The sequence below is a fragment of the Leptonychotes weddellii genome, chromosome 6 (assembly GCF_054177405.1).
Source record: "Leptonychotes weddellii isolate Sample4059 chromosome 6, ASM5417740v2, whole genome shotgun sequence".
NCBI classification, from domain to species: Eukaryota; Metazoa; Chordata; class Mammalia; order Carnivora; family Phocidae; genus Leptonychotes; species Leptonychotes weddellii.
In genome coordinates, this window is record NC_138374.1 from 15,220,593 (window position 1) to 15,234,442 (window position 13,850).

The following is a 13,850-nucleotide window of genomic DNA, read 5'->3' on the forward strand; positions in this document are numbered from 1 at the left end:
TATGTATATATATATATATATATATATATATATACCACATCTTCTTTATCCATTCATCTGTCGATGGACATCTTGGCTCTTTCCACAGTTTGGCTATTGTGGACATTGAGAGCGTTTGTTCTTTTAAGATCTTGTTTTCGTCCCTTGATGTCTAAGGGCAGCTACACAAAATTGCGATAAATACTGAATGAAGCTCTTACTTAAACAGAGTGCCAAACATTCTGCTGGGCTCTTTCTCTGTCTTCTCTCATTTTTTTCTTCACAAGAATCCTCTGTAATGTTACCATCTTACAGTTGAGGAGGCTGAGGCTCAGAGAGGTTAAGTAACCTGCCCGGTTTTACCCAGCTACTTGAGTGGGTACAGATCCAGATCTATCTGACTCTAGAACCCATATCCTAAACTGCTCCACTGGCCTACTTCTATGCACATACTGCAAACTGTCCAGAAGGAAAAAAGCACTTGTTTATGTTTACAAACATCCAGATGTTTCTACCGTTGTATAGCCAGGGTTTGACAGATTCAACGCCAGGAGAAGTACTTACAGCATCTGAGTGCTGTTTGGACATACTACATTCTCTACAACAGGATCCCTAATATCCTTATTACTTTTCCACACTACGCTAGCTTTTAACAAGCATGTCCCTACCTTTCAATCATACAACAGGTCACACAATGTTACCTTTCTTTGAGGTGGTAATGGATTCATTTTCTTTTCACTGTGTGTGACAGGCCCGATCTGGAGTGAGAATTTTCCTGGTTCTGGTTCTAGCCACAGACAGTGATGTGAACTTCCCGGGACGCCTGTGTGTGTGCATTTGTTTGCTTCTGTGCGAATATGTGTGCATGTGTGTAAATATGTGTGCGCGCATATGGGGAGTGTATGTATGTGTGGGTGTCGGTGTGAATAAGCGTGCATGGGCACACACACGTGTGTACATAGTGTGTGGGTATACATATGTGTGCATGCATGCACGTGTGTGTGTATGTATATGCGTGTGTGGTGTGTGGGTGTGTATGTGTGTATGTCTCTGTGTATATTTGTGTGTACATGGTGTGTGTGTGTGTATACATGTATACTTGTGTATGCATGTGTGCGTGTGTGTGTGTATGTGTGTGTTATGCCAAACAATTGGCTGTTGAGGTCACTTTCTCCTCCTTGCCCACCAGGAAAAGTTTCAAATGGACAGCTGTGCCCCTTCTAGGCCTGGGTCTTATAGGCACCTGAGGAAGGGGGATGGATGACTTTCTTGCCTAACTCTTGCATCTCTGAGTTTGCCAATTGAATAAAAACAAATTCGTTGCACATGTGTTAAAAGAAAGAACAAGAGGGATGCTTCACTGATGGTGATGAAGGAGAAAAGGAAAGAGTTTGAGTTGGCATTCGAAGCAGGCTGACACTTTTGTGTTTCCTAAATGTCACCCTTTTAAAACTAAATAAATAAATGTCTAAGACAAAATTTCCTGTTTGGTAGGCGTGTGGAATTTTTAGGAGAATAAAACATCTAGGTTCTCTTTTATTCAGAGAGGGGACTTTAGCTCTTAATGCTTTTTCCTTACCCCACTTGAGACACTTAGTGGCTTTTGTTTCCTCCTCCTACTTCCTCAGAATAATCCGGAATCTCATGAAAAGTCTCTGGAGAGGCAGGTACACCCCAGTGAAGGGTTTGTCCTGTGGGTGGAGGACAGCAAATAAAGCTTTCTATCTATTTTGATCCTGCGATTCTGATTCCTTAAGGCAATGGCTCTCGAGAAGGGCAGTTTTACTCCTCAGGGGACATTTGATGTCTGGGGACTTCTTAGAATGTCACAACTGGCAGGGAGGGGTACTGTTGGCGTCTGATGGATAAGGAGCACCTGTGCTGCGAAACATCATGCAGTGCCCCAGCCAGGGCCTGGGAAAAAGAGTTAACCGGCCCCCAATGTCAGTACTGCTGCTGACCAGAAGCGTTGCCTTCAGTCTACGTCATGTTTGCGGTAGTTTCTCAAAATCCGGGGGAAGAAGCAGGTAAAGCACTCTCAGTTTATATATTTAAAAATACACATATTGCAGCTGCGCCGAGCAGTAGTCAGCCTAGAAATTCGATGAGAGGAAGTGCCCTTCGTGTGGAAATAGAATTCCTGGATTCTAAGCCTGGCTCTGATTACCTGTTGAGTGACTTTAGTAAGGTCACTTCTTTGCTTTCAGTTTCTTTGTTCATCTGTAAATTCATGATTTCAACTTCTGCTTGTTAAATTGCAGGTTTCTGGCCCCATTTTAGACCTCATCCATTATGAAATCTGGATTGGGACCTAAGACCTTTTGATTTTTTCTTTTATGGCGGGTCCTACTTAGGTTGTCTTTAAGAACTCTTTGCCCAGCCCAAGACTCCGAAGATACCATTGCTTTGTCAGTTTTGCCCAAATTGATCTACACGTTCAATGTAATTCCAGCCGAGATCCTGGTGTTCTTCATAGAAATTGACCCACAGATTCTAAAATTGATGTGAACCGCACAAAGATTCTAGAATAGCCAAGAAACTCTGAAGAACAAACTTGAAGGGCTTTGGTTACAAGATTTTGAGATTTACCATAAAAGTAGTAGTCATTAACATAGCATAGTATTGCATAAGAATAGACAGGCCAGTAGAATGCAATCCAAGGTCCAGAAATAGAGCCGCTCTTATGCGGTCCCTCGAATTATGACAGATGTGCCATTGCAATCCACTATAGCAAGGATGATCTTTCAGGAAAGCAGTGCTGGAGTTATTGGATATTTGCATGGAAAAAAATGAACCTGGACCCCTACCTCATACCCATACACAAAAAAACTAACTCAAGGTATATTACAGGTCAAGATATTAACGGTAAAATTATAAAGCATAGGAGAATGCGTACATGAATTTGGGGGGACAACATGTTAACAACATGTTACAACATGTTAACTGGTGATTGTGGCACAGACTAAAGTTAAGAACCACTACTCTGATATCTAGCGTTTTCTGGGGTTACTCCAGCCTGAATACTGGGTGTCGTGTGATGAGGTCATTGAGACCTTCAGTCTTTTGTCAGTGTGTCGTTGTGTACTTACGAAGCTTTGCCATTGAGATTTAGAACAGTTCCTCCAACTTAACTATATGTTGTTTATTTTCTTTCTCTTCTCTGATGGAAACATTACTGACAATGTCTCCATGGTGCAGATTGATGACCAAGATGAGGGCGGACAGTTTAAGTCGGTTTTTCACTGGGACATGAAATCCAGGGATGGGACAGATGCACCTGACGGGCAGGCCCTGATGAACGAGGTGAGAGGAGAGGTGTGAATGGGTTTGGGAAAAAGGGAAAAGACCGACACACTCTGCAAGTGAGACGCATTATGAGTATTACTTCTAAAGAAATTGATTAGGCTTTCGTTCACCCAGTTTGTGATTCCAGCTGTCCACAGAAGACATCTCCCAGCGTGTCATGGGGTCATCTCCACCGTATCTGCTTCCAGTCCAAACTCACTAGTCAGTTTGTCCCTTCCAACTACTGTGTTTCTGTCCCTGGGAACAACCACCCAGGCTGGAGACCACGGCTGCCCTTCCTGCCTCTGATCCTTCCCTCAGGTCTGCCCCTTGTCCTGCATTTCACTCTCCCTGCTCTAATCCACATCATCTCCTGCCTGAACTTTGCCAGGACCTTCCGAAATGGCCTTCTCTCTTCTGGCTTTGCCTCTGTCCAGGCTGTCCAGTGACGTTGGTCACACACAGCTTCCTGGATGGCCCTAACTTACTCTTCCTACCACCTGAGAATTTATGCTCACTCGTGAGAGTCTCATCGTTTCAAAATTCCTCAGCCATTTACTTTTCATTATACACATAATACTTGCGTTTTCCTCATTGTAAAAAAAGCCAAGTACAGAGGAACTCCTTGTGCACCATCTCTAGTCAGTCCCTCTACAGAGGTACCTGTCATTATCAGTCTTGTGGGTATTCTTTCAGACTTTACTCATTTATAAATATAGATCTATGTCATTTATTTCTTAGTACTCCCATTTGGATATGACCACTGCCACATACTGAGGGGCCTTTGATGAATTAGTTAACCATTCTTTTCTTTGGCTTTCTCATCTGTAAACTGAACTTCTGACAATTCCTGATTCACAGAACTATTGGAAGATTAAAAGAGTATACAAATGTAAAGACCTTAGAACAATGGTAGGCACAGTAAATATTAGCCATTATTTTCACTGAACATTACATATGTGTGTTTCTATCGGGATGTGTAATTTTTTCCATGAAACAGCATGCTTTATTTTGCAGCTTATATTTTTCAATCAACAAATATCTTGGAGATATTTCTGTGTCAACCTCCTTTTAAGCTATTGCGGGATGGGTGTATCATGAATGCAACTATTAAGAATGGATGTATCATGATCTTCTATTGATGGGCAGGGTTCTTTCCAATTTTTTTTTTCCTGTTACAAAGTTGCAGTGGACACCCTTGTGTGTGACCTCTTCTGGACACAGTGAGGGTTTCTCTAGAATAGGTAATGAAAAATGAGGTTGCTAGGTGATGAAAGGGTGCATGCCTTTTTAATTTCCATGGCCATTGTCAAATTGTGCTCTAACATGGCTGTGCATTTGATACTCTTACGGGCAGAGTTATTCCTCCACACTCTCATCAATACTTGGTATTTCCAGATAAAAGTTTTTGACAATTTCTATCTTGTTGTTTTAAGTTAAATTTCCCTGATTGTTAGTATCATTGAGCATATTTTCATATGTGAATTATCTGTCTTTCCAGATCTCCAAAGCATGGTTCTACCCAACCTGTCCAATTTGCCCCACCTCCAGCCCACTTGGCTCCCCATCTCTTCCCCTCAATTCCAGTCACACCCATCTCCTCATGGTCTTTCACACGAAGCCCACCATTGCCTTCATGCTTTAATTCATGGTAGTCCCCACTCCTGGAATTTATTCAACAAATACTTATTGAGTCAGTTATATGCCAGGCACTGTTCCAGGCTGTTAGAATACATCAGTGAACAAAACTGATGAAAATCCTTGCCTTAATGAAACTGACCTTCTAGAATGGATGTCCTTCTTTCTCCTTTTGCCCCTGTTAACTGACCTCAGCCTTGGAGGTCCAGCTTAGGTTCCATCTTCCTATCCATAATGGGGCCCATCATATACAGATTGCTTCTTAAAACCTTGCATCTATCCTCAATACAGTACACTTATGCACACAAACATTTTCTAATCATTACTTGTTTCCTATGTTGGTTTCAGCTCCCTATAGAGGCCACAGATATCTTAAATAAGAGACTGTATTCCCTTTTTTTTTTGGCTTTTCTTTTTGCAGTGTTAATTGCTTATCCCAATATTAGGCACATGACAAGTAGTAGGTTTTTGCAGCATGTCTGAATCATGCTGGTTAATCTCACATCGCCCGTCCATAATGACTCCCCACTGCTCAGTCTAGGTACAGTGATGAGCAAAGAAATGCTAAGTTACATTTGAAACCCTTCTAGAATATAAGTGAATCTCAGAAAGTTCAACTTTTTAGGATATTAGATTATTTTCTAGGTGAAAAAATTGAACATTGTTGTTAGGTGAGACCCACCATATGCCAACAGGAGTTTATAGTTTTTAGAGAATTTCTCTTATGTTGACAGTGTATGTGAGCATTGCTAAGAGGGTGGGGTAGGTCTTACCAACCAAATGTGTGGGGTATGTGTTTATGCATTTGTGTGTTTCCTTTATAGAGAGCCTATTGGACTGGATATGGGGAAGGGAATGCTTGGTGCCCAGGAGCTCTGCCAGACCCTGAAATCGTAAGGATGGTTGAGGCCCGAAAGTCTCTTGGTGAGGTAAGGGCCTCAGAACTTATTCTAGCAATTAGTTTGAATGTTTCTTTAGCTTAAGATTGTGGTAGACAGACTACTGGCCCCTCCCCAAAGATTACCATGTCCCAATCCCCAGAAAGGTGTAACTGTTACATTACCTGGCCAAGGGGACTTTGCTGATATGATTAAGCTAAGGATCTGGAGATAGGAACATTACCCAGGATTGTTAGTGTGGATGAAGGTAATCACAAGGGTCCTTATAAGGAGGGAGGCAAGAAGGTCAGAGTCAGAGACAAGGTGACGTAATTACAGAAGCAGAGGTCAAAGCCATTGGGAACCGTACACGAAGGGATGCAAGTGGCCTCTAGAAAAGATAAAGAAATGGAGTCTCCTCTAGAGCCTCCAGAAGAGACCAGCCCTGATGGCCCATTTTAGACTTCTACCCCCCCCCCCAGCACTGTAAGAGAGATTTTAGTAGATTTTCATGTAGAAAAGGCAGTTTTAGCCCAGATTGTGGAAATTCTTAATGATTTACACACGGTACCTCTGGTCCTCTCCACACACTCAGGGCACTTACCCTTTGAAGAAACTACTTTGGAAACTATCGTCAGTCTTTAGTGACTTAGCCTTTAGCAGATGGAAAGAAAACAGAGACACAAATGCTAGAAGCCATGTCTCATTAGGAAGACTAATCATCAGAGGTACTCAGAAAGTAAGAAGGGAAACCTAACATTTTACTCTCAATGCTGTAGAACTAATTCTAGTGGACAAGTTACAGAAAAATCTCCCGCACATTAACTGCTGCATTATCATACAAGCCTTTGAGTCGAAGGGGTTGTGCTCTCTTTGGGTCCCTTGGGTTGGGCCAGGTTCCACATAATTCGACATAAGCACTGAACGGGAGTCCCTTTGACCTGAGAAATAGGATTTCTTCAGTGTTGAAGATGTTATTCAAATCACCAGTGGAATAACATTTTCAAATTTACTCCAGGTGATTGAAATGGTTTCCAACTACCTTATAAATCCAGTTGCATTGGTTCTGATGATGCTCACAATTACAGTTTTCTTCGTTCTTATCTGATATCATATTGGTTCTTGTGCTGATGTTGATTCTGTCCAGCAGGAGTATACAGAAGACTATGAGCAACAGAGGGGCAAAGGGAGCTTTCCAGCCATGATCACGCCTGCTTATCAAAGAGCCAAGAAAGCCAACCAGCTGGCCAGCCAAGTGAGCGTCCCAGGGCTTATTCACCATAGATTATGCTAATTTTGGTCACTAATGAAACTCTGGGATTCAGATAAAAACCAGTAAGAGAGTGCTTATGGACAGTAGGTGTCATTAGTGCATTAGTGTGGTATTATGGAGAAAACTGTGCTCTTATGTTTTCCCTACCTGTTATCTTTTGTGCCTTGACTGGGCCACATCTATCAAATGGAGAGACCAGTTAGCTCATCCAAAGACTGGACCAAATAATTTCTCGAGGTCACTTTAGCATTTTAGACACTGATTGTTATTAAGTGGATGGCATGTCCTCCTGAGGAATAGCAAAGCTTGTTGGCTAAGATAGCTCAGATTTTTGGAGCCAGAATGCAAGGATTGGAATCCTGGCTCTCTCACTTACTAGCTGTGTGACCATGAGCAAATGACTAAGCTTCTCTATTCCTCAGCAGCTCCTTTGTAAAATGGGGAAAATAATAGTCCTGCCTCATGCAATTGTTATAGAGATGAAGTGAGTTAATATTTGTTAATGGTTAACTGTGCCTGGCATTCTCTTGGGCTTAACATAGTAGGAATGATGCTTTTTAAAGAGGCGCTTAGGAAAACAGCCCTAAAGACTTGGCCATAAGCTTTTGTTGAGTCTAGCACGATGGTATAGCTTCAGGACAGCTGCAAAGAAGGGTCCTCACAAAGGCTGGTGGGTATGACCTTGACTCCATGCCATCTCTTCATCAGGTGGAATACAAGAGAGGGCATGACGAGCGCGTGTCCAGGTTCACCACGGTGGCAGACACCCCTGAGCTGCTACGGGCCAAGGCAGGAGGACAGCTTCAAAGTGATGTAAGAAATGATGGAGGCCTAGAGGCCTTCAAGATTCTCCTTTCCTTCCTTCCTTGGAGGCGGAGGGAGGAAGAATGGAGGAGGCCTCTTGGTCCTGTGTGGGAGCCAGGGAGAACTTTCTAAGGTCGAGGATGGTCAAGTCAGATAAGTCAGCCAGCACAGACCTTGTGAAAACTCTTCCTTAGGGAGAAAACTTAGTATCAGTCACAAGTCAGATGTATGTGATTAATCTGAAAAAATTCAGTCCTTGTCACTGCAAATTATAGAATATAACTTCTAAGGAATTTCTACCATTTGCCTTTTCACAGCCCCCTTGTTTCCTAGCATAATAAGACCAAGAACTTAGTCTTTTTCTGAGCGGGAAGTGTAAGCTCAAATCCAGGTTCAGCTTAATGAGTGGCTTCCACTTGCCTTGGGTTGAGAAGCCTCTTTTGTCTCTTAGACTTGACTGGTGGCCCCTTGAGGGCAAAAGCCTCCTTCCTCTGCCCAGCGCCACCACCTGGCCCACAGCACGTGCTTCATAAGTATGTGTTGAATTCTGCATTGAGTGTCTCCATGTACCAGGCACTGTGCTGGGTTTGGGGAAATAAAATGGTAAAGGAGATGCATGTGGTCCATCAAGCCATAAACCAGTGATGGTGCCATAGGGGCTGTGTCAGGGGGACCTGAGGGGGTCATGCAAACCCTCGGCAGGACTTCTCCTCAGATGGCCTCATACATTGTGGGATTGTGGCATGATACTTCTTTTCTTTTTTCATCTTCCAGGTCAGATACACAGAGGACTATGAACAGCAGAGAGGAAAAGGCAGTTTTCCTGCTATGATCACACCCGCATATCAGATAGCCAAGAGAGCCAATGAGCTGGCCAGTGCTGTGAGTGTCCATGACAGTGTATTAGTGGTAGGGGAGGAAGCAGGAAGTTACCTGGGCCTGGCGAGTACAACTTCCTGTCTCCTTTTGCATGCACTGTGGTCCAGGGAGTAGCTTTCCCTGGACCCAAGCAGAAACAGAATATTCTGCAAGACATTTGTTTTTACTCTTCTGGCTTCTGTGCATAGGAGGTGAAATTCCCGAGGTTTGTCCTTACCCTTCATTTAGGTGAAGTACCATCAACAATATCAAAGGGAAATGAAAGGAATGGCTGGTCCGGCTGCTGGGGCTGCAGACACAAGGGAATGCATGGACCAGTATGGCCAGGTAGGTGATGAAACCACTCCTGGGAGCCTGCCCTTTCTGTTGGTCTTTAGCCTGCTGGCCTGTCACCTGTCGATGGCCCTTGAGTCAGGGGTTGGGCTGTGGTTTATCTTGCCCTATTTACGAAAGGTGGATTTTCCAAGTCAGAAAGCAATGACAAACAATTACATTGGGCTCAACTTGATCTACATGGGAAAACAGTTTCTAAGCACTTTTCCTTTTCTTTTTTTAAAAATAAAGAACCTCTGTCAAGATGGTGGATTTGCCAAGAGTAAAGCATTCTCACCTATTCATTGAAGAATGGTCCCAAGGCCTAAGACTGGCTAATTTTATCTCATCACTGTATAAGCATGAAAGGGATCCAAATGCACGTCTGGAAACATATTGGGCACTTCACTAAGTAGCAGGGCTCATTTCTTAGAAACTACATATCTTATCTAGGTTGCTAGATGAAGCAATTTGCCAGAGAATGCAAATCTTCTCCCCAGTTTCACTTCTCACGTGAACTACCTAGTGACAGAGGGGAAAAAGGTTGAGATGATAATTAGAAGCTTATTTTTATTTGTACATCCCTCCATATTTTCTGGTACTAAACAGGTGTAGGAGAGAAAGGGAACATCATCTTTTCACAGTTGTAAGTAAAGAATATTGGAAGGCTAAGTGTGTGTACTCGAAGAGTACATGCAGGGAGTTTAGTTGATTTTTTTAAACTAATTGGAAAGTTATTTGAATTTTTTGTCAGTGGGTAGATTCTACAACATACATGATTTATTCAACATACATAATTTATAAAAGGAAACAACTTGTTTCTTTTCTGTAGAAGAGTATCTAGGGAGACACTTGATTTAAGACTTGGGATCTGTGTGGAGATGGGGTGTGACCCCTTTGCAAATGTCTGTCTGAGCAAAAGTGTTCAGTCTTAAATGAAAAAGTCTATTTTATTAAATTCTGTAAGTTACTTAAATGGCCTCAGTGCTTTAACCTCAATGAAATTATGTTTTTATGAGTTTCATGTTTTAAATCTATGGTATAGAAGGCTCAAGACAACTTTTAAAAATCAGTTTTAAAAATTGATTTCTATATTTGGCAGAAAATATTTTGTTCTAAATGTGGCCAACGCTTTCTGCCAGTACATGAGCGTGTCTAGACATATCTATACACATCGATGAGATGTAACCTCACAGTGTTGTAGTTGGTTCTCGCTTATTAGGACATCTTGGCTGAAGTTTCTGGTCATGCTAATAACAAATCTAAGAATCAAAGAGGGTGCCGTTTGATAGGGCCTCCAACAACTGTCAAGAGGATCAGCCTCGTGTGGCATTTCCTTGTGTGATTTAGTGGGACCCACCAGGCATGAGTAGGAGGGAGTGAGAAAGAAGCAGACAGTCAGATAAACTATAAATACCCGTAGTGCCTAAAATGCCAAACAATTCATCCTTCCTTTTCATGAATAACTATTTTTTTAGGTCAATGGGCTGTATCATGTAATCTACTTATTGTTTGTAACCAGTCAAATCCCCAGGAGGATTGAGTGTCTCACTAAAAGATTTATATACCTAACATAGATACGTATAAGCAGAGGAGTGAAAATAAAGCTATAAGCCAACCCCCACCTATAGAGCAGAAGGAGCAAAAGGGGATTACCAAAGAATTTGGGAGCCTTCATTATTATTATTTTTTTAGCTTAACTTTTTTTTACTTGTTGCGTTTGGCCCAGAACATTTTGGCAGCCAAACATACAGGAGCACTCAGGCTAAACAATTGTCACTATTGGATAAAGGAAAAGCCTGGACTTTCTAATTTGACCCAACTGTTTTAGTTTTTAAAATGTGTGTGCCAGACTCCGACCCTGGTGCAGGAGCGGAGCAGGTCCTTGCCTTGGAGGAGGCCGGAGGGAGATGGAGTCATGAGGTTGAGGGGGCCCATAAGGCTGTTTCAGATGGGTGGGAACACAGATGAGGAAGTAGCTGATGCTGCCTGGGGCAGGACTGGGAATGAGGGAGGAGTTTTCCAGAGAGAAGGTAGTGTGGGACGGGGTCTTGAAGTATATCCCACTGCCAGGAAAGCTTTATGCTACTGATATGAGAGAAGATTTTCTTTTGTGCGAGTGGGTGGGTGATGTGGGGAAGAGGAAGGAAGAAACAGGCTCAGATTATAATACTCTGACATACACATTTAGTCCCATTTAGAGCCTCTTAGGGCAATTTGAAATTTCCCCCCAAATCCAAAAAAATTCAAATAGTTATAAAATGCTCTTCTTCTTGGCAAATAACATACGTCACTGGAAAAAGAGTATCTGGGATGTTAATGGGTTTCTCTGCATAGATCTGCCAATGGGCCCAAGAAAGGCGGCATTTGAGATTACTAGAAGGCAGAGGGACCTCCCTGGTGTCAGATATGAAATGAGTACTCCATAATCCATGGGTCTGGGAGACTTGTAGAATGTCTGGATTTATCTAGTGCAAATGTTGATGATGATAGTTACCATTTATTTAGTGCTGACTCTGTGCCAGGCGCCAGTGAGTAGACCTGACTTCAGAGTCCACCATCTTAGCCACCACAAGGTTCTGCTCCTAAGGCGATCCCTGGAATGTCCAGTGTGCATGGGCCTCTATAGGAACAGGCTCTAGGAGAGATCATTTCCAACTCCCCACGCATTCAGGGAGGGGGGCATCCTTGATGGAAATTTTCTATTCGCCCAGCAGGGTTACTTGGAGGAATATCAGGAGCACAGAGGAAAAGGCAGCTTCCCCGCCATGATCACCCCGGCTTATCAGAATGCTAAGAAAGCCAATGAACTCGCTAGTGATGTAAGTACCACTTGGGGACAACCCGCAGAGCCACCAAAGCAGAGGAGAAACAAGACGTTGAAGACTGTGCTTAACTGAAACCTACACACAGATCAATTTATTTAGGGTTGAGCCAGAGTAAAATGTTAGCCCTCAATTTCTCTCCAAATTTCTGACATCTTCTTTTGTTCAAACTGTTTGGTCACATTTATCTGCTTCAAAGGAGCGTGACACCGACAAACGGTGGAACTTACTTTAGGTGAGTTAAAGCAAGTGCAGATGCTGGTCCAGCCAGATAAGCTGGGGTTAGGAGAGTATTCGCAAAATAAGCCATTTAGAAACCTAGCACTTTAGGGGAATAGCTGATGAAAACAGCTTATATGATTATCAAACTGGGTATAACCCAGTAATTAAAATGATTTTTATTTGCAGAATGCTGGCCAGCTGGCGGTCCTTGAAAGATAAGCTATAATTAAACTCAGTCGAGTGACGTGCCCATGTTGATCTAACATGCCAATCTGAGCTTGGTCTATGTATAGTTAGAAGCCACGCATGAGTTTCACACCCCCTTTGCCCTTCTCCTTTGCTCTGCGCTATTCAGTTATTATACCCATTTGCCCAGGACAGTGCATTCTTGCCCTGAGAGGGGAAGTAAAACACGTAACTCACTTGGCCCCTCGTTAGCATTTTAGATGAGAAAAGATGTTGAAACCATGGGCAGACTGGGTTTGGAATTACACCTTTTGGCATGCTTGTTTTAAGACGTTTCTTCATGCAGAATTAGAGTATAAAGTACACAAAGTGTGAAAAGGGCCAGTAAAACTTTAATACAAAAGGGACTGAGTGGTTTATGGATTTCATGGAGGGAAAAAAAAAAAATCACATTTTTTTTCAGAAAATTCTCTTAAATGTTGACATTAAATGCGGGGTCATTTTGGAGTAATTTCTCTCACGGAGCGTGAAAACAACAACTCTGGGCCCTCTTTGTGTGCTTCTTTCAGATTAAATACAGGCAGGACTTCAATAAGATGAAAGGCCCTGCGCATTATCACTCCCTCCCAGCCCAAGACAACTTGGTTCTCAAGCGGGCCCAGAGCGTGAACAAGCTTGTGAGCGAGGTGCGTACGGGGGACCGTGGACGGGGCAACCCCAGTGTGAAAAATTCTGTGCAGCGACGCAGGAGCTAAACACGGTTACCAGTTCCCATGGAACAAATGGGCAGTAAAAAAAGCAACTCACTAGAGAGCCTAGAATCAAACAAATTAAACAAATGGAGTTTCTCCAAGGGTTCAGAAGTTTCCTCTCCAATTCTCACAGGGCTGTAGATATTCAGAAGTTTCAGGCAGCTGGTTTTTAGTTGCAGAATACTTCCCTAGCCAACCTTTATAACAATATGTCATTCAAACAGAGTGGAAATCAAAGATCAGAAAGTGTTTCCAACATGGAACCTCTCTCATTCTCTTATTATTGGAGTCCGGTGTCCCAGAGCTGTGTGTCTCCTATGAATTCCCATAGCTTAGAGGCTGGACTGGCCACCAGACCGTGTGTTTTGTTTGGTCTACCGGGTGATTCAGATTTTTTGAATTGCTGGGACTCTGGCAAGGAAATAACCCCTCAAGCTCCCAAATCCTTATCACTTCCTCCAGTTTTTTCTTTCCAGCCACGTCTCATTGGCATTTCCTTAGTAGACCCTAAAGGCATTTGAGTTAACAACCTCTTGCAAAGGGAAGAATGAGGGCTATTAAAAGTACTCCCAGAACAAGTTATCTGCAACTCAGAAGCAGATATTCAAGTATCCTAAGATATTTTTCTTCCCTAACCTCTAAAGGTCAGTCTTCGACCTCCCAACTATTCCTTAATCTGTGATCCTCTAATTTTGGGCTGCTCAGAATCACCAGGAGTGACGTTTTCCTAATCTCAGTGGGAGGCTCACGTATGAGATGGTTCTGATGCTCTAGGCCAGAGGTCAGCCAACTACGACCAGAGTGTCAAATCTGACCC

General features: G+C 42.8%; 1 protein-coding gene across 10 annotated transcripts in view; it reads left to right on the forward strand.

Annotated features, from left to right (window-relative positions):
• The window catches only part of NRAP (nebulin related anchoring protein), a 71,129-nt gene that overhangs the window by 3,491 nt on the left and 53,788 nt on the right, over nucleotides 1-13,850 (forward strand). For 5 of the 10 annotated variants that reach the window (XM_031040347.2, XM_031040358.2, XM_031040352.2 and 2 more), the window contains exons 4-11: nucleotides 3,178-3,282; nucleotides 5,727-5,831; nucleotides 6,928-7,035; nucleotides 7,762-7,866; nucleotides 8,632-8,739; nucleotides 8,965-9,063; nucleotides 11,763-11,870; nucleotides 12,851-12,967. In XM_031040347.2, coding sequence (XP_030896207.2) covers nucleotides 3,178-3,282; nucleotides 5,727-5,831; nucleotides 6,928-7,035; nucleotides 7,762-7,866; nucleotides 8,632-8,739; nucleotides 8,965-9,063; nucleotides 11,763-11,870; nucleotides 12,851-12,967 — 855 coding nt within the window. The remainder of the gene's footprint in view (nucleotides 1-3,177; nucleotides 3,283-5,726; nucleotides 5,832-6,927; nucleotides 7,036-7,761; nucleotides 7,867-8,631; nucleotides 8,740-8,964; nucleotides 9,064-11,762; nucleotides 11,871-12,850; nucleotides 12,968-13,850) is intronic. The other 5 variants (XM_031040351.2, XM_006744477.3, XM_031040349.2 and 2 more) reach the window with 4 other exon arrangements.